This window comes from Melitaea cinxia, chromosome 13, assembly GCF_905220565.1.
Source record: "Melitaea cinxia chromosome 13, ilMelCinx1.1, whole genome shotgun sequence".
In the NCBI taxonomy this organism is placed as follows: domain Eukaryota; kingdom Metazoa; phylum Arthropoda; class Insecta; order Lepidoptera; family Nymphalidae; genus Melitaea; species Melitaea cinxia.
Genome location: NC_059406.1, coordinates 15,662,903 through 15,680,139, shown reverse-complemented (window position 1 = coordinate 15,680,139; position 17,237 = coordinate 15,662,903). Strand labels below are relative to the sequence as shown.

Genomic DNA, 17,237 nt, shown 5'->3' with positions numbered 1-17,237 from the left:
TTACTCTGTGGATACCATGTGGATACCATGGAGCATTTTCTCTATGCTCCATGGTGGATACCTAAGACAAAGAAACCAAGGTTTCCACCTTAGACAAAGGTTTCTTTGTCTAAAGGGGCCTACTCAAAGTACTGCCTGCAGGGCCTGCTTGCAGCTACTGCCGCAGAGGATGTTGCTCCACAAAGCACTGCAAATCATTTACGCGGCATACGTTGTCGTGTTCACTTGTGTTCTCTTTGTCCTTGCCTAAATTCGTCAGTTTTTATAAATGGCTCCTACATTATTCAAACACCAAAAAATAGCATTGGGTTTGACTGTATTGAGTACTTGTAGCGTTCAAAAGAAAAAAAGGAAGCACTGGTGTAAAAAAGTTTTATATTTTTCATGTAAAAGCCACATAGCCTGCGACCGCATATCTTTGTTATGATAATGATCGTGGTTAGTTTTCCAAAGACATGGCAAATCCCTATACAATTAGATTACGTCCCTCCACACATTTTTTTCTCGCTGGCTCATTTTTCTTGAAGAAAACAGAGCCAAACAAATAATATAATAAAACCAAACCAACTAACCACCAACTAACTGATTAATTGCTAAATGACAACCACTGACAAGACAAACCCCAGGTCAAATAGAGTAGACAAACGTCGCAATGTACCGACGTAAACAAAATGGTGGTCTAAATCGGCCCGACCGAGCTACACATGTCCCTGATTGCAGTTTACGGAGTGGGGAGATCGTGTGTCGGGCTGGCAGAACGACACTGCGGCCCTGCGACAGGGTGAACAATTAAAATATCGGCCCTGCATGCATACATACAATACGATCGGCAGTGGCACTGCAAGCAGGGCCCTGCAGGCAGTGCTTTGAGTAGGCCCCTATAAGGTGGATACAATGGATACTGGATGTGGACGTCATAACTGTCAACCGTCAAAGCAAAGCCCATACATAGAGCTTTTATCTATGCATAGAGCCCACATCAATGAACCTACCCCACCTCAGCCCGCAAAATAATGATATTTGTAATAAAAAAAATACTAATTGATAGATTTTAAATTCCTCAATTCAACTACGTTGTCCTTTTAAATTGCTCACCTCAAATTATATAATTAAAAATCAAAATTAAAAAAAAAAATCAAATATTTTCAAACTCCTATATCTTTCGATGTATACAATATTTTAAATTGCTCAAAGTGTTAAAAAACTGCTCAAGTTGCATTTATAATTGCTCAAGTATAGTTTGGAACAGATCCACTTCCGTTAATTTTTAAATAAATATAAATAGTTTGCACAAATAAAATATTGATATTTGTAAAAAAAAAATACTAATCGATACATTTTCAATAGCTCAATTCGACTACGTTATCCTTTTAAATTGCTCACCTCAAATTATTTAATTATAAATTAAAAAAGTCGTTGAAAAATATTCTTTTATCAATATTTTCAAACTCCTGTATCTTTTGATGTATACAATATTTTAAATTGTATATCCTTAATTTTTAAATAAATATAAATAGTTAGTAGTATAGTAGAAAGTGGAGCTGTTCAAATCTGTACTTGAGCAATTATAAATGCAACTTCAGCAGGGTTTTAACACGTTGAGCAATTTAAAATATTGTATACATCAAAAGATACAGGAGTTTGAAAATATTGATAAAAGAATATTTTTCAACGACTTTTTTAATTTATAATTAAATAATTTGAGGTGAGCAATTTAAAAGGACAACGTAGTCGAATTGAGCTATTGAAAATGTATCGATTAGTATTTTTTTTTTACAAATATCAATATTTTATTTGTGCAAACTATTTATATTTATTTAAAAATTAACGGAAGTGGATCTGTTCCAAACTATACTTGAGCAATTATAAATGCAACTTGAGCAGTTTTTTAACACTTTGAGCAATTTAAAATATTGTATACATCGAAAGATATAGGAGTTTGAAAATATTTGATTTTTTTTTTTAATTTTGATTTTTAATTATATAATTTGAGGTGAGCAATTTAAAAGGACAACGTAGTTGAATTGAGGAATTCAAAATCTATCAATTAGTATTTTTTTTATTACAAATATCATTATTTTGCGGGCTGGGGTGGGGTAGGTCATCAATGAGCCCACATGGCTGTCATGCAAGTGTCACACTGTCATTCATCTGTACGCCAAAGTGTACGCATGCGGCATGGTGATATTTGTTTACAAAATTGTAACCTCTTATATATTTTTTAAAGTGAAAAATGTATAAAAATATATAATATTAAATAATTTAGTGACATTTTATATAATATATGTGTATAATATATATCTTGTTACAATGGTAAAACACGTAAGTAGCAAACTATTATTTCAAAAATCATTTTTATCGATATCAAATATAAATCACTTAATATAATTGTAGGAAATGAAGAATTCTCTTTCGGACGACGGTGATTCAAATATCATCAATGAAAATGGCAAACGACCGAGTGATTCAGTCAATAAAGATAGCAAAAAGCGTATTAAAACGAAGAGCTTATATCGTCAACCGACCGCGAACGAATTGAACAGGCTTCAAGAGACAGAAAATCTTTTTAATTCGAATCTATTCAGACTTCAGATCGAGGAAGTACTCCAGGAAGTTAAGGTAAAAGAGAAAACGGTGAAAAGATTCCAAGAATGGTTTACAGCATTCAAAACATACTTGTTGACAATACCTGAAGATGATACAGAATATGATTTGACTGAGAAGTCGCTTGCTAAACAATTGGGTGTTAAACTGCCGATAAGTAAACGCCACGATAATACAAAGGTTATGTTCAAATTTCATAAATTTAACGATATCGAAATTGTCGGTTCCTATTCAATGGATTGCTCGATTAGTTCAAAACTAATCATCGACTTACAAATAATAGTCCCCGCTGAAACATACACCAAGAATGATTCCATAAATTATAAATATCATAAAAAACGCGCAGCATATCTGGCATGTATAGCTTCTCATTTAAAGAAGTTGGGAATAGTAGAAGAAATAAAATATACATTTTTGAATGGATGTGAAACAAAGCCTATCATTCAAATCAAACCAAACGGAAAACTCGGTAACCATTTATTGGTACGACTAAATCTTGCTTGTGATGCTGAAGCATATAAATATCATAGATTTAGCCCGTCTCGTAATAACTTGAGAGAATCGTGGCTGTACTCGTCAGAAAACCCCGAGAATGTGTCTGAACTCGGTCCACCAACTCCATACTACAATAGCAGTATACTATGTGATATAACTGCATCCGAAAATCAAGAGTTTTTAAGAAAAACTTTGATAAATAGTGAAAATCTCAAACAGGCTGTTATCTTACTTAAGATATGGCTAAGACAACGCAGTTTACAAATCTCCGGACATGTAATTAGTATGTTGATTGCATATCTTGTGCAGTCGAAAAGAATAAACAACATTATGAGCAGTTATCAAATCATAAGGAATGTCTGGATTGCTTTAAGTAAGTATATTATTTTATCTTTATAAATATTTCTAAACAATGCTATATACCCGATTTAGCAATTTGTACTTGTATTCACATTTATAGAGTATTGGTATTTGTTTTTCTCAAAATCTTTTGAACTGACTAAGTATTCTAAGCGCAAAAAGGTCACAGATGATTTCTCAGACATCACAGGGTAGTTACACAAGGAAGTGATTCAAAAATCAATATAATAAATTACTTAATTCTAGTAGGTTTCAAATCACCTTTGAGTTGTCTTTTTAGAAATTTGAAATATATTTGTTTTTAACCGACTTCAATAAAGGAGGAGGTTCTCAATTCAACCGTATATATATATATATATTTTTTTATGTATGTTCAAGGATAACTCTGTCGTTTATGCACATTTTTTGATAATTCTTTTTTTGTTGGAAAGGAGATATATCTAGTTTGGTACCATGATAAGGAAACCAGGATCTGATGATGGGATCCCAGAGAAATTGAGGGAAACTCAAAAATCTGCATAACTTTTTACTGGGTGTACCGAAGTAATCTTTGATAATGCGTATTTCCTTGACTATTAACCTTCCTTAATATCTACCTACGTCGTATTTCTTTTCGATATAATTGAAGTCAGTTTTACTTCGTTTGCCTGCAAACACAATTATTGATAAATTAATTATTGTTAATGTAAAACTACCATCGATTATTAATGTACATTCTGCAAAGAAGAATTGTCAAGACAGTTTACAAGTAGTTTAAAAAAAAAACGAGTGTGCTTTAGATCACACGACTGAAGTAAAACTTTTTTAGCTCAATGCAACTTATATCTTCCTCTCAACTTCCGTCTGCCTCGTCAGATCACACTTTTCATAACACTCTCGTCACACATTAGCAGCTTACTTTCCAAGTCAAGTATGTGTAAAGAAATTTTACTTCAACGTATTTAAACGCATGTAAACGTATCTTAAAGCATGCTGTATATATATATTTTTTTTGTTTACAGAGTCATCAGAATGGGATAAAAAAGGTATATCTCTTAGCAAAGACCAGAATGCATCAATACAAGAGTTCCATGAACATTTTCCAGTAGTATTCCTCGATAGGACTGGTTACTATAATATGTGCTGGCAAATGTGTAAAGGAACTTACTATGCTTTACGAAGAGAATCGAGTCTTGCAGTGGAAATACTAGATAATGGAAAGATAAATAGTTTTATACCGTTATTTATGACGCCCGTAACGCCCTTGTTACAATTTGATAGAATATTAAGGTGTGTTGAAATCTTAAAATATGGTACTACTTAAATTTTCCACAGCAAGTCTTCAAATTTTAACTGAATGAAATTTTCAAAATACTTCTGAGGTGACTTTTACCGATGACATTTTACCAAGTTTTCATATACTAGTTTTCTTTCAAACCAAGACTACTAATTACTTAGATAGTTTTATTTTTATATGTGTATACAATTAAGTCGGCAAACAAGCGTAGGGCTCACCTGATGGTAAGCAATTACCGTAGCTTTTAGACGTCTGCAACACCAGAAGCATCGCAAGCGCGTTGCCAATCCTACTCCCAATAAGCCCAGGAGCTCTGGTCACCTTACTCGCCAACAGGAACACAACACTGCTTGAAAGTAGTATTATTTAGCTGTGATCTTCTGTAAGGTCGAGGTACTACCACAGTTGGGCTTCTCCATATTTTGAGTCGGAAATTTTCTGCTGTGTCCTACCTCAATTTTTAAAAAAATATAAAAATATGTTTTTATTAATAAATGAATATATATATATATATATATATATTTTTTTTTTGTTTATAGATTTAAAAATCTCTCCGAAGTAAAGGAAACTGTTTTAAATAAAGCTCCTAAAACAGTCAGAGTTAACTACGGTGTGGATCATTTAGCTCTGGTCGCTGATGCTCTCTACAACTTGATGTTAAAAGGCCTCGGTGAGCGAGTTGATTTGATACAGCAAGTTGTTGAAGCAGATTTCTCCTGGTCAGTCAAAAAACCATTAGACAAGGCTAAGAAGGAGGGGTGAGTGTGGTTTTCCGTATCTTACTAATACTAAGTAGGTACTGTTGTTCTACTTGCGTAATAACGCGGAAATTTCTGGATGTTTAGTTGTTTATGCAGTTATTATAGAAAATCATATATTTTTTATTAAGAAAAATTTCGTGTGAAATTTTTTGTGCATCATATCAAAATTTTCGAGAATCGATCGCAAACTATTTTTTAAACCCCAAGTTATAAGGGTGGCCTAAACCAAAAAAAAAATCTTTTTTCATCTTTATGGATTTTTTTATTTTATTATGATTTGTCATTTAAAAAATACATACAACCCTAAATTTTCACATTTCTGCCACCAAACCCCTATTTCTTAATAGCTGTTTTAATATTGTAAAAATAATATACATGGCAATGTAAAAGACGACGCGTTGGCGCCACGGTCACAGCACTGGTTTGTGGCTGTTGTGCTGGCGGGTGCGGATTCGAACCCCGCACATGACAAGCATTTGTATTGGCCATACAGATGTTTGCCGTGGTTTGTTTGTGCAGTCCTTGTGGGTCCCCCCACCGTGCCTCGGAGAGCACGTTAAGCCGTTGGTCCCGGTTGTTATCATGTACACCTGATAGCGATCGTTACTCATAGTAGGGAATATATCCGCCTACCGGTAGTAGAGCAGCGTGGCAGATTAAGCACCAATTCTTCTATATGGAGAAAGATGCCTATGCCCAGCTGTGGGATATTACAGTCTGAATGCTAATGCGTCATAATGAATAAAATAATAAAATTATACATACATCGTTATACTTAAAATGTTTAAATATTAAGTCTTAAAATTTACATCTTTATGTAATCTGTTCAAGTTTTGTTATTAATTCACTGTTTATTGGTATTTTTCATTTTGAATGTTTTTTTTTTAATATAACATATTTAATCATTTCTTTCCATCTTATATCCATTTTTTTTTCTATGAGTACATAATAAATTATTTCAGATATGAAGAAAAGTTGATGTTTGGCTTTATTTTGAACCCTGAGAACGCAATGAACATTGTCGATAAGGGACCGCCCGCTAATATGCCAGAGGCTGAAGAATTTAGGTAAGGACTAAATTAATTAATAGTTATTACTTATCTTATTGAAGTAAAACTTTACGCACGTTTGACTTGGAGAGTGAGCTGGTGAATGTGTGGCGAGAGCGTTACGAAAAGTGTGATCGGGCGAGGCGAACGGAAGTTGTGAGGAAGATATAAGTTAGATGGAGCTAAAGAGATTTTACTTCAGTCCTGTGATCTCATGCACTCTCATTATTTCATATGCTTTGTATTGTATTTAAATTACTATTATTGCTCATATCTTCAGACAGGTTCTGCCAGAATGACAGCGTTTGTGACAGTAAATTTTGCTGTAAAAACAATGCTGAGGCAGTAACCTAGTTGGCTTTTCTTTTCTTTTGCCATCTGTGTATTCCTTGTCCATTTTTTCTTTTAATTGCATCATTTTGTTGTAATGTATCTGTTCAATTTTGCGAATGGCCAATAAACAAGTTTTTTTTTTTTCTTTCTAAATCAGTATGACTCTTGCATGACCCAACTTTTGGTCATATTGTAATTGGCACTAATAATAATAAAGTTAAATTTCATCAAAATCTGTACAATACTCGGGTTATTACTTTTTTTATAAATACAACCATAAATATCATAAGTACAAAACCTCAGCCGATTATATTTCTGCTGCAGTCTACAATATAATGTATATTTCAGGGCATTCTGGGGCGATAAATCGGAGCTCCGTCGTTTCCAAGACGGTTCCATCACCGAAGCGTGTGTGTGGAGCGCGGACTGCTTGGCCGAGCGTAGAGACATCTGCCGGCAGATACTGGACCACCTACTGAAGATCAAGTACGGTGAGTTCCTTTGTTCGCGTTTGAGAAACGAAATGGAAATATTTCGCCTTTAGGTGATTATTAAGGAACTTCAAAAAAATGTCTACGCCTTAAAGAAGCGAGTGTGCTTTAGACCACACGACTGAAGTAAATCTTCTTTAGCAATAGGTCTGCACCGTGTCTTGGATATACGAAACGTAATTGGCTATGAGAGAAAGAAAGAAAATGTGTGATCACACCTCTCTCTCTTGCTCCATTCGCCTCACCCGATCACACTTTTTGTAACGCTCTCGTCACGCATTCACCACCTTACTCTTCAAGTGAAACATGCGTTAAGAAGTTTTTCTCCAATAAAAGAGTCATGTTAGCAAATACATAACAATTTCAAAATTGCTACGATTGAACATTTAGGTACATTAAATACCAGGTAATGTACTCATTGTTATGCAATAATAGAAATAAATAATTTAAGTGTATCAAGGCGACGTTTGAACCACGTATTAAAAGATTAATTATGTTGAGGATCTTTTTTGTACTCGTTTGAGGGTGTTAAAGCAGTGTCTGGACTGTCTGCTATTATTGTTAGTGGAAAGTTGATAGACTAATGTGTTGTGTAAGATTTTTATTTAAAAAGGGGGATGCTGTGGAGAAATTTGAAATGACTTAAAGGCACAAATATTCAGCACTAACTCCATATTACATCTCTGTGGCGTTTGTAGGCAAAATACTTGGACCTTGAGTATGTTAATATTGATATACGTATGTCAATAACTGAGTATTATTATTCAACGTATCTTCCAGACATCTCCCCCCCCCAGCTGTTCCACATCGGCTCCCAGCTGGAGTCCTTGACCGTGAGACGGTCTGCTGGAGCCGCCCCGCTGGACGAGAGCTCTCTCTCCGTGCTGCAGGCCTTCGACGAGCTCCGGGGAGAGTTGAGGGCACTCGGCCAGCTGCCTCTGGATATCACTGCTGTTTATGGTGAGTGGGGGGGAACTAGGGGATGTCAAAATCATCAAACAGTATTTGTTTAAAGAAATTATTTAAAGTTAAAAGTGTGATGTCACTGGTATATTTGAGTGTAAAATGAGAGGAAGGTAGGAGGAGGGCAAGAAACAATTGTATAGTAAGGAGAGTGTGTAGAAGAGCCACGATAGTCTTTAATATGTAGCACCTAAAAATGTTCAATGTTCGAATTAAATTGAAGACTGTTCTGGTGACTAGTGGTACGAGGATGAGTAAGTCTTTACTCCGTATGCCGTTAATCGTCTTAATGACTATCTCCTAGGGACCGTTAAAAAAATACGTCACGTAGAACGTTACTGTTTCGTGGCATAACAACATGGCATACGTTAGTATTGGCCATACAGATGTTTGCCGTGGTCCGGGCGTGCTGTTTGTGTATGAATTGATCAATAAAGCCACGTCCACAGGCATATCCCCGGTGTTCAGCTACTGCGAGCCCGTCCCGCCACTCCCCGCTCTGGCAGAGAATAACCCGCGACGCCGGGGAGACGCCTCACTGATTAAGGACACCAGCAGCAGGCTGCCCGAGTACATCCCCGTGAACAGAGCCATCTTGGAACTAAGTGAGTGGATTTTTAGACCATACCTTTGTATAATTAATATTAAAGTACTCGTTTCAATGTCACTAGATGGCGTTGGCCTTTCGTTAACTCGTCAATATTCCCCGTAGGTTTCGTAGTTTACATATCGACTGTAAAAATGTAATGTCTTAATTGGACGGAGCTTTATTTTTAAATTAAGCTTTGATTGTGCAAATCTTTCCAAATATTCGTAACAAATATTCATACATTCATAACTTTTATCTGTTGGATACTGTTAACCGTCAGTTAATTTTATCAAAAACCGATGAAACAGGCTCTGTTCAAAGTATACAAGCTCTAACAATAACAATTATAAATAAATAAATATCTTTAACATCCACACAGTCGGTCTTCTGTTCCTAAACTATGCAACTTGATATACAGATATTACACCCAGACATAGGCGGGAATCGAACCCGCAACCCGCGGAGCAGAAAGTAGGTCTACTACAAACTGCGCTAACGGGCTAGCCAAAAAAATTAAGAAAGCAATTTATCAATATACATTTAAATCACAATTTACCACTCGTTCCAGCTCACAGCGGCAAATGGCCAGGAGATCTGGAAGCGTTCCGCTGTTTGAAGGCAGCGTTTCACCTGCAAATAGCCGATCGACTGAAGAAGCAATACTCCTTGCCCACACAGGCCTCCGACTCCTACGTGGATGTTCTGAAGAGTGGCTTCGTGTTTCGTCTGGAGATAGCCCACCCCAAGGAGGTCACCCTGGTGAGGAGGGGGGTGGAGCGGGGGGTGGTGAGGTTCCAGGAGACTGAGGCCAGTGTGGAGTTGCAGCGGGAGACTGTTCTGTTGCCGAGGTTGAGGGGCGCTTTGCATGGGTGAGTTGTGTACGCTTTTTGTTATTTTTGTGATATCATTTTTGAAGAGTCTTTGAGAGAGTTTGAGAGTGTTTAGTGTCATCCGTTGAGGAGATTGCAATTTCAAGTCAGTTTAGAGTGGAGTTTATTGTAAATGTATTAGTGTCTACCTTGCTGGCGCATTGTTATAAATAAATATCTTTGACATTCACACACGGTCGTCTGCTCCTTCAATAAGCAACTGAATGCTTGTGTTATAGGTACAACCGACTGATGTAACTATTTTTTTTAAATCATTCTTAATACATACACTTTTGCCGATGATGCGGCCTTCCTCAGTTGTGATCGTGATCCAAACGAAGCGAGCAGATTGTTGCAAAGCCAGCTCAATGCCACCAATGCTTGGTTGACTAAGTGGCGCATAAAAGCAAGCGCTCCAAAGTCTCACCACATCACATTTACCCTAAGACGTGAGACATGCCCCCCGGTCAACCTAAGCCCAGACACATTGCCGCAATCAACCTGCGTCAAATACCTAGGGTTTCACCTGGACCGGAGGATGACATGGAAAGATCATATAAAAACGAAGCGCAATGAAATCAATCTAAGATTTAAAAGTTTACTCTGGCTCCTCGGTAGACAGTCTGCCTTATCCTTATCCAACAAGCTCAGGGTATATTGTTCCATAATAAAACCGATTTGGACATATGGAATCCAACTGTGGTCGACAGCCAGTAAATCCAACGTTATGTGCCTGCAGAGAGCCCAAAACAATATTCTAAGGGTACTTTCCTCGGCGCCCTGGTATGCTCGCAACTCGGAAATTCACGAGTATCTAGAAATCCCAACCATCTTGGATGAAGCAAAACGATATTCAGCCAACTACAAGGACCGCTTGACAACTCATCCTAACCCGTTATCCAGTATGCTTCTGCAACCAAATCCAATTAGAAGACTCAAGAGAGCCGATGTGCTGCCTTACTAAGGGGAGATGGAGCAGTGGCTCTATCTCTCGAAACACTAATCTCTTGCAACACACCTGATTATAGTCTAGGCGACTGATCGCAGGCCTAAAATAAAGGAAAAAAAAAATTCTTAATACATAATATATAAATAAACTAATAATAATAAATAATAAACATTACACCTATACTCAAGGCGAGAATCGAACCCACAACCCGCGGAGCAGAAAGCAGGAGCACTGCATACTGCGCCAACGGGCTAGTCTAGCGGTATTTTTATAAATACTCTCCAGACTATAAAACCTCTCATCTTGTTTCAGACTGCACCAGCGCCACCCATGCTTCGGTCCGGCCACAGCGCTGCTATCCCGCTGGCTGTCCGGCCACCTGCTGGCCCCCCACTTCCCCCCCGCCCTGGTGGAGCTGCTGGTGGCCGCCGTGTTCACCCGGGCGTCCCCGCTGGTGGCGTCCATGGGGCCTCCGCTGAGCGTCTGTGCAGCCCTACTGCGGGCGTTGAAACTGCTGGCTGAGACCGACTGGACGCGGGAAATGATACTCTTGGACTTCAACGATGATCTCACTAGTTAGTATTGCTTTTTTGATTTTGCTTTATTTCACATTAAATAGACATAAAATTTAAAGGAATCTTGTTCCTTTACATATTTTATAATGCAAATTAATTTTTTTTTTATGTAAGTGATAGTCGCGAGTGAGTTCTTGATATTGGTTATGCTTTATTCGAACATACGAGTATGAATAATTTATTAATTCACAATTTTTTTATAAAATTATTTTGTTATCTGTATTTATTACATTCATATAACAGTTACTAAAGTGAAAGGAATAATATTAAATAAAAAATCAAAATATTTTAACTCTTTGGAGTAAAATTTTTTTACGCTCGCTTAACTTGGAGAGGAAGCTGAGACGAGAGCGTTGCGAAAAGCGTGATCGGGTGAGGCGTACGGAGCAAGAGAGAGAGGTGCGAGTACACATTTTCTCTCTCTCTCTGATAGCCATTTCGTATATCTAAGACACGGTGCATATGTGTGGTCTAAAGCACGCTCGTTATTTTATATGGTTTCCAGAGGAAGATAGGACGGAAATAGAGCGCCAGTTCGCTTCCCGGGACGAGCGTGCCCCCTACATGTTCGTGGCGACGGCGTACGACGGAGCCCTACCGGCCGTTTGGGGCCGTACAGGGCCGGGCGTCAGGGCTGCGCTACGGGCCCGGGCCCTAGCGCGGGCCTCCCTACAGTTCGCGGAGACGGCGCTACTGGCGGACACCAGGGAAGACATCCTGGTCAGTTTTTTTTTTTTTTATGTCACTAGGTCGGCAAACAAGCGTACGGCTCACCTGATGGTAAGCGATTACCGTAGCTTATAGACGCCTGCAACACCGGAAGCATCGCAAGCGCGTTGCCGACCCAATCCCCCCAGGAGCTCTGGTCACCTTACTCGCCAACAGGAACACAATACTGCTTGAAAGCAGTATTATTTTGCTGTGATCTTCTGTAAGGTCGAGGTACTACCCCAGTCGGGCTGCTCCATATTTTGAGCTGGAAATTGCTGCTGTGCCCTACCTCAGTTAAAAGTGCCTCAGTGCACGCGGAGGCGGCGACAGCTGCGGCCTGATTCGTAAATAGTACTTTGGGGACGTGAGGAACACGGTGTTGAATTCCTCGTCCGCCATCGCACAGGGTAGATCCTCCGACCAGACCGGTGTTATGTCTGGTGGGTTAACGCCCCGACGGTTGGGATCTTGTATATATACTCAATCACTTTGATAACTTTGATAGCGCGATGTAGGATACGTCAGCTTTTCTCTAGTTCCGTAAGTTCGTATGCTGCTCGATAGATGTCGCTACAGTACTAGTGGCGGCTCGGCGTCGCAGACGATAGCCGAGTCGTAACGCCCCCCCCCCCTCGGCGGGACCGTACTGACACGCGCGTTAACTATTAGTATTGACTTTATAAAATATTATCTTATATATAAAATTCTCGTCTCACAATGTTACTTATAACTTACTCGTCCGAAACGACTGAACCGATTTTTATGAAATTTTGTGTGTATATCGGGTCGATCTGAAAATCGGCCGACATCTATTTTTCATACCACTAAGTTATGAAGGGGGGATTGAAGGGGTTAATAGCATATATGGCAAAAAAACGTTTGTGGGGTCAACTACTAATATATTTATTAAACAAGCATATCCGCACAATAGCGGTAGTATACGGCAAATTTGATATTGGCTCTTCCCCTCGCGATTTTTATACTGACATTTATTTGTCTTTATAAAAGACTTTACCAGAAATATTGACAAGACCAAAGGACGTAATTTAATTATTAATAGCTAAATTCTTATTTAATTGCTACAATTCAATAACATTATAAATTACGTTAGATTTAACTTAATTTTTTTCTACTCAATCTGGTCTTAATTTATCCCCAGGAGACCTTCATCCCATCCCTTAAGGGCTACGACGTGCTGATCCACCTGAACCCTCACCTGGTGCCGTTCTCCGGCGAGAGGCTGTGTTCGAAGCCCCGCGCGAAGCCTCAGGGCTCCATCACCGACCTCATACCTGTTGTCGAGTTCAACCCTGTACGCAGATATCTGGAAGAACTAAAGGTAGGGCACAGCAGAAATTTCCTGCTCAAAATATGGAGCAGCCCGACTGTGGTAGTACCTCGACCTTGCAGAAGATCACAGCTAAATAATACTGTTTTCAAGCAGTATTGTGTTCCTGTTGGTGAGTAAGGTGACCAGAGCTCCTTGGGGGGGGGGGGATAGGGTCGGCAACGCGCTTGCGATGCTTCTGGTGTTGCAGATGTCTATAAGCTACGGTAATCGCTTACCATCAGGTGAGCCGTACGCTTGTTTGCCGACCTAGTGACATAAAAAAAAAAGGTATAACTTCAATAATTTTTGTATAAACATACAAATAAAAGACATTGAATTACACCATATACATTACATAATATTTTTTAGCTATATACAAAAAGTAATTAAAATATAAGCAGTAGATTAGATATAAGATAAATTTTACTTATTAACTCGATAATCCAATAGTTTATGTACACAAATGATTACATAAAGTGAAAATCACTTGACAGTGTATACCAGGACTCCCACAACCTGTGACATTTTATTAGTAAAACCGTGTGTCAAAGCGAGTTTATAGATATCTCAATCTGGTTCTAAGTTAATTTTATATTAAGTTATTTAACAGTACATAAATTATGTGTGTTAATAATTTTAGCAGTTCCTTTAGTTTTATTGTTTATCACAGTAATCTTAATATTTTCTGTGGTGACAAACCATTATATCTTTTTGAAGTAAAACTCCTTTATACACGCTTGACTCGGGGAGTAAGGTGGTGCATGATTGACGAGAGCGTTACGAAAAGTGTGATCGGGCGAGGTGAACGGGAGTTGAGAGGGAGATATAAGTTAGTGGAGCTAAAGAAGTTTTACTTCAGTCGTGTGGTCTAAAGCATACTCTTTTTTTTGTTTTATACTATATGTACATAAGTATGACATTATACTTTATATTACTCGAAGTGGTAAAATTTCTTTAATATTTCTATTTTCTAGTCGATTTATGACGACTTCGCGGTTTTCTTCTACGACGTGTACGGAGGAGACGTCATCGCAGTGTTGTGGAAGCCGGATGTTCACGAGACGAAAGATTTACAGGTAATTTATTTTTATAGGGCCTAAATCATATATAATAATTAATCTATATAAATAAAAGTTAATCGCTTAATGTGTTGCTTGAGAACACTTGGTTAATTCTAGCGGTTTTTTTTTTTAATTTTTGCGTTACTTTGTTCTTATGGAATGAAAAATTAAGAAAATGTAATGATTATATTCTAACTGCACACGTTTGAGAGTTTATAGTATAGAAATAAAAACCATATTTGTCGTCTACACATTTAAAAAAAATAATATTGTGTTATTAATAATTTGTTCCAGATACTCAAAGCGAACGGATTAAAACCTGTGACGACAAACGGACAGACAAAATACAAAGTTAACATCGATGCTATTATTGAAGATTTCAAGATTATAGGGGAAGGACTTGTCACTAATGTTACTCTTAATAATGAGTAAAATATACATATGTATATTATTGTATATATTTACTAGGAGTTGCCAGTTACAATAAAATGACACAGCAGGTAATATCCTGCTCAAAATCTGAAGGAGCCCAACTGGGGATGCACTCCGACGTTACAAAATATCACAGCTAAATAATACTTATATGTTGTGTTCCTGTGGTGAGTAAGGGTCGGCAACGCGCTTGTTTGGTGTCACAGACGTCAATAGGCTACGATAACCGCTTACCAACACGTGGGCTGTAATTTTGTCGACCTAGTCGTATAAAAAACGTATATGGTTCACCAATAAGTTGCAGATGTATCTCGTTGAATAAGGTTTCCATTTTTTAAGAGGATATTTGCATGAATCTGTGGGATGTGTTTGTAGTACAAGAGACAATTTTTTAAAAGTATTTTAACTGTGTCAATGTGGCAACTTCTAGAAAATACGTTTAAATTTTTGTATGTTAGGTGCTTAAAATTAATGTATAATATTTAAAATTAAAGCCTTATTAATATAACTTGTGGTGACTTTTATTTTGAATGAATTTAGAATTAATTACTGTCGCTGATTTTTATTTTCTTCCTTAATTGTATTGCTTAAAAACAAAAAAGCCTTTTACAATCGACTATGCAAAGGACAATGGCAGATTCCCTAACAAATTTTTGTTGGCATAAATTTCTAGCGTCTACTAATGAAAAATATGTAATAATATAGTACTTAAATTCCTGATCACTTTTACCTAAAGAAGCACCATCGAAAGAAGTAATGAATTGAAGATATTCCAGGTTGAACATTTAGAGGTTATGTTTCGACAACTTGTAGGTACCTAATCAAAAACTTAGTCAAATACATGTTAAATATAGTCTGAAACTACATTTTAAATAACTAGATAGATTGATTACGAAACCTTGTTAATAGGTATATTTAGACTTTTGACGCACTCATAGAAAAATAAAGAAAATTATTTTTCTTAGACGCTTGTTTCAAACTTCAGGCCTAAAAATATTTCATTTTCGGGGATTTTTTTTGTTACCTGTCCTAAGGTATTTCCTACGTAGGTACATCAGCGTTAGCTGTAGGTGATGTAAAATCGACGATCGACAAAGACGTTCATCTTCTTAAATCATGAGTGCTGTAGGTCAACAGATCTAATAAACCCAGCTCTTAGAATTTCTAGACCACCTTTAAGCTCCTGATTAGTTCTTTCTTTAATGATAATCACCATAGATAGTTACTAGGACCATCCACTTATCGTGCCCTTTGCAGCATGGGATCATCTTTTTATCAGATAATCAGATGAGCAGCCTGCAAGGTCTTAACTAAATAAGAAACAGTTTACAATGGCACACAAAATGGTTGTTCCCTACAAAAATAGAAGGTGCGGCCTCTAGGTTAAAAAGCAGACTCTAGAAACCACTTAACTACAGATGCGTGGGATAAGGACAGTGGTCCTCTACAGTCAGTTAAGAGTATCTGCTCATTTTTTTTAATAGAAGAATGTTTATAACATAAAACATCATTATTTTTTACTAACAACTAAAACAATACTCTACTATTCCTACACGACCGAGTACATTATTTTTACATATATTTTATTATTAAGAGCTGGATTCTAGTCCTTCGCTCATTTAAGACAGTTATGATTTTCAAGTGTTGTCATGGCTGTCATATTATTTTACCATTGCCATACTCGAATTATTATTGTTTTCATGAAATAATTGGGCTAAGTAAATAAATAAATAACGCTTTATTCTTTGTAATAAAACAAGGTTTCGAATTAATACCATATAAATCGTTTAACGTGATGCATTATAATACATGTAAAGTGTATTATTTATTTAAAGGCAAAAAGTTCATGTATGTTACTGAGAGAAGATTTATTACCATGTGGCAACATTCAACGGAACTATCGCTAGGTACGTCATATTCCAATGACATGTCAAATCATTTTTACAATAGTCAAATGTTTTTTTTCATTAAAAATGATATTTTTCCTAGACTTACACAGATCTTAAAAATATATTGAAAAAACGTAAGAAATTATTTTATTTACATTTGTCATTAAGACATTTATAGACGCTTAGGAATTCTATCAACAACTTTTTCGCCATTGTTCTTTTATATACTTTTGTATGCAACTTACGTTATCAAACATGAATGATTTTGTTCAAAAGTCTTCATCATTCCGTCTAAGAAACAGCTTTTAATAATAAGTTATTTTCAAAATATAAAAACTCAAAATGTCGATAAGTGACATTTTTATGTACTCAAATGAAAAATGCTTTAAGTAAAACAGACGTTAATGTATTTATTTTTTCTAAAGAATTTATTTATTTTGCAAAATAAATTACAGAGAAAAACAAAAATTGTTAGGCTCACGTCAACTGGTGATATATAT

At 36.9% G+C, this 17,237-nt stretch overlaps 1 protein-coding gene across 1 annotated transcript; it reads left to right on the top strand.

Annotated features, from left to right (window-relative positions):
- The first annotated feature begins 2,310 nt into the window (after window positions 1–2,310).
- LOC123658951 (nucleolar protein 6) lies at window positions 2,311–15,356 on the top strand. Its single transcript, XM_045594242.1, has 14 exons — window positions 2,311–2,322; window positions 2,395–3,472; window positions 4,461–4,728; window positions 5,275–5,493; window positions 6,459–6,563; window positions 7,227–7,369; window positions 8,150–8,329; window positions 8,782–8,937; window positions 9,490–9,790; window positions 11,052–11,314; window positions 11,820–12,034; window positions 13,185–13,364; window positions 14,330–14,431; window positions 14,711–15,356. Exons 1-14 carry the CDS (start codon window positions 2,311–2,313, stop codon window positions 14,846–14,848), a joined length of 3,360 nt encoding a protein of 1,119 aa, XP_045450198.1. The 3' UTR covers window positions 14,849–15,356.
- Window positions 15,357–17,237: the final 1,881 nt, after the last annotated feature.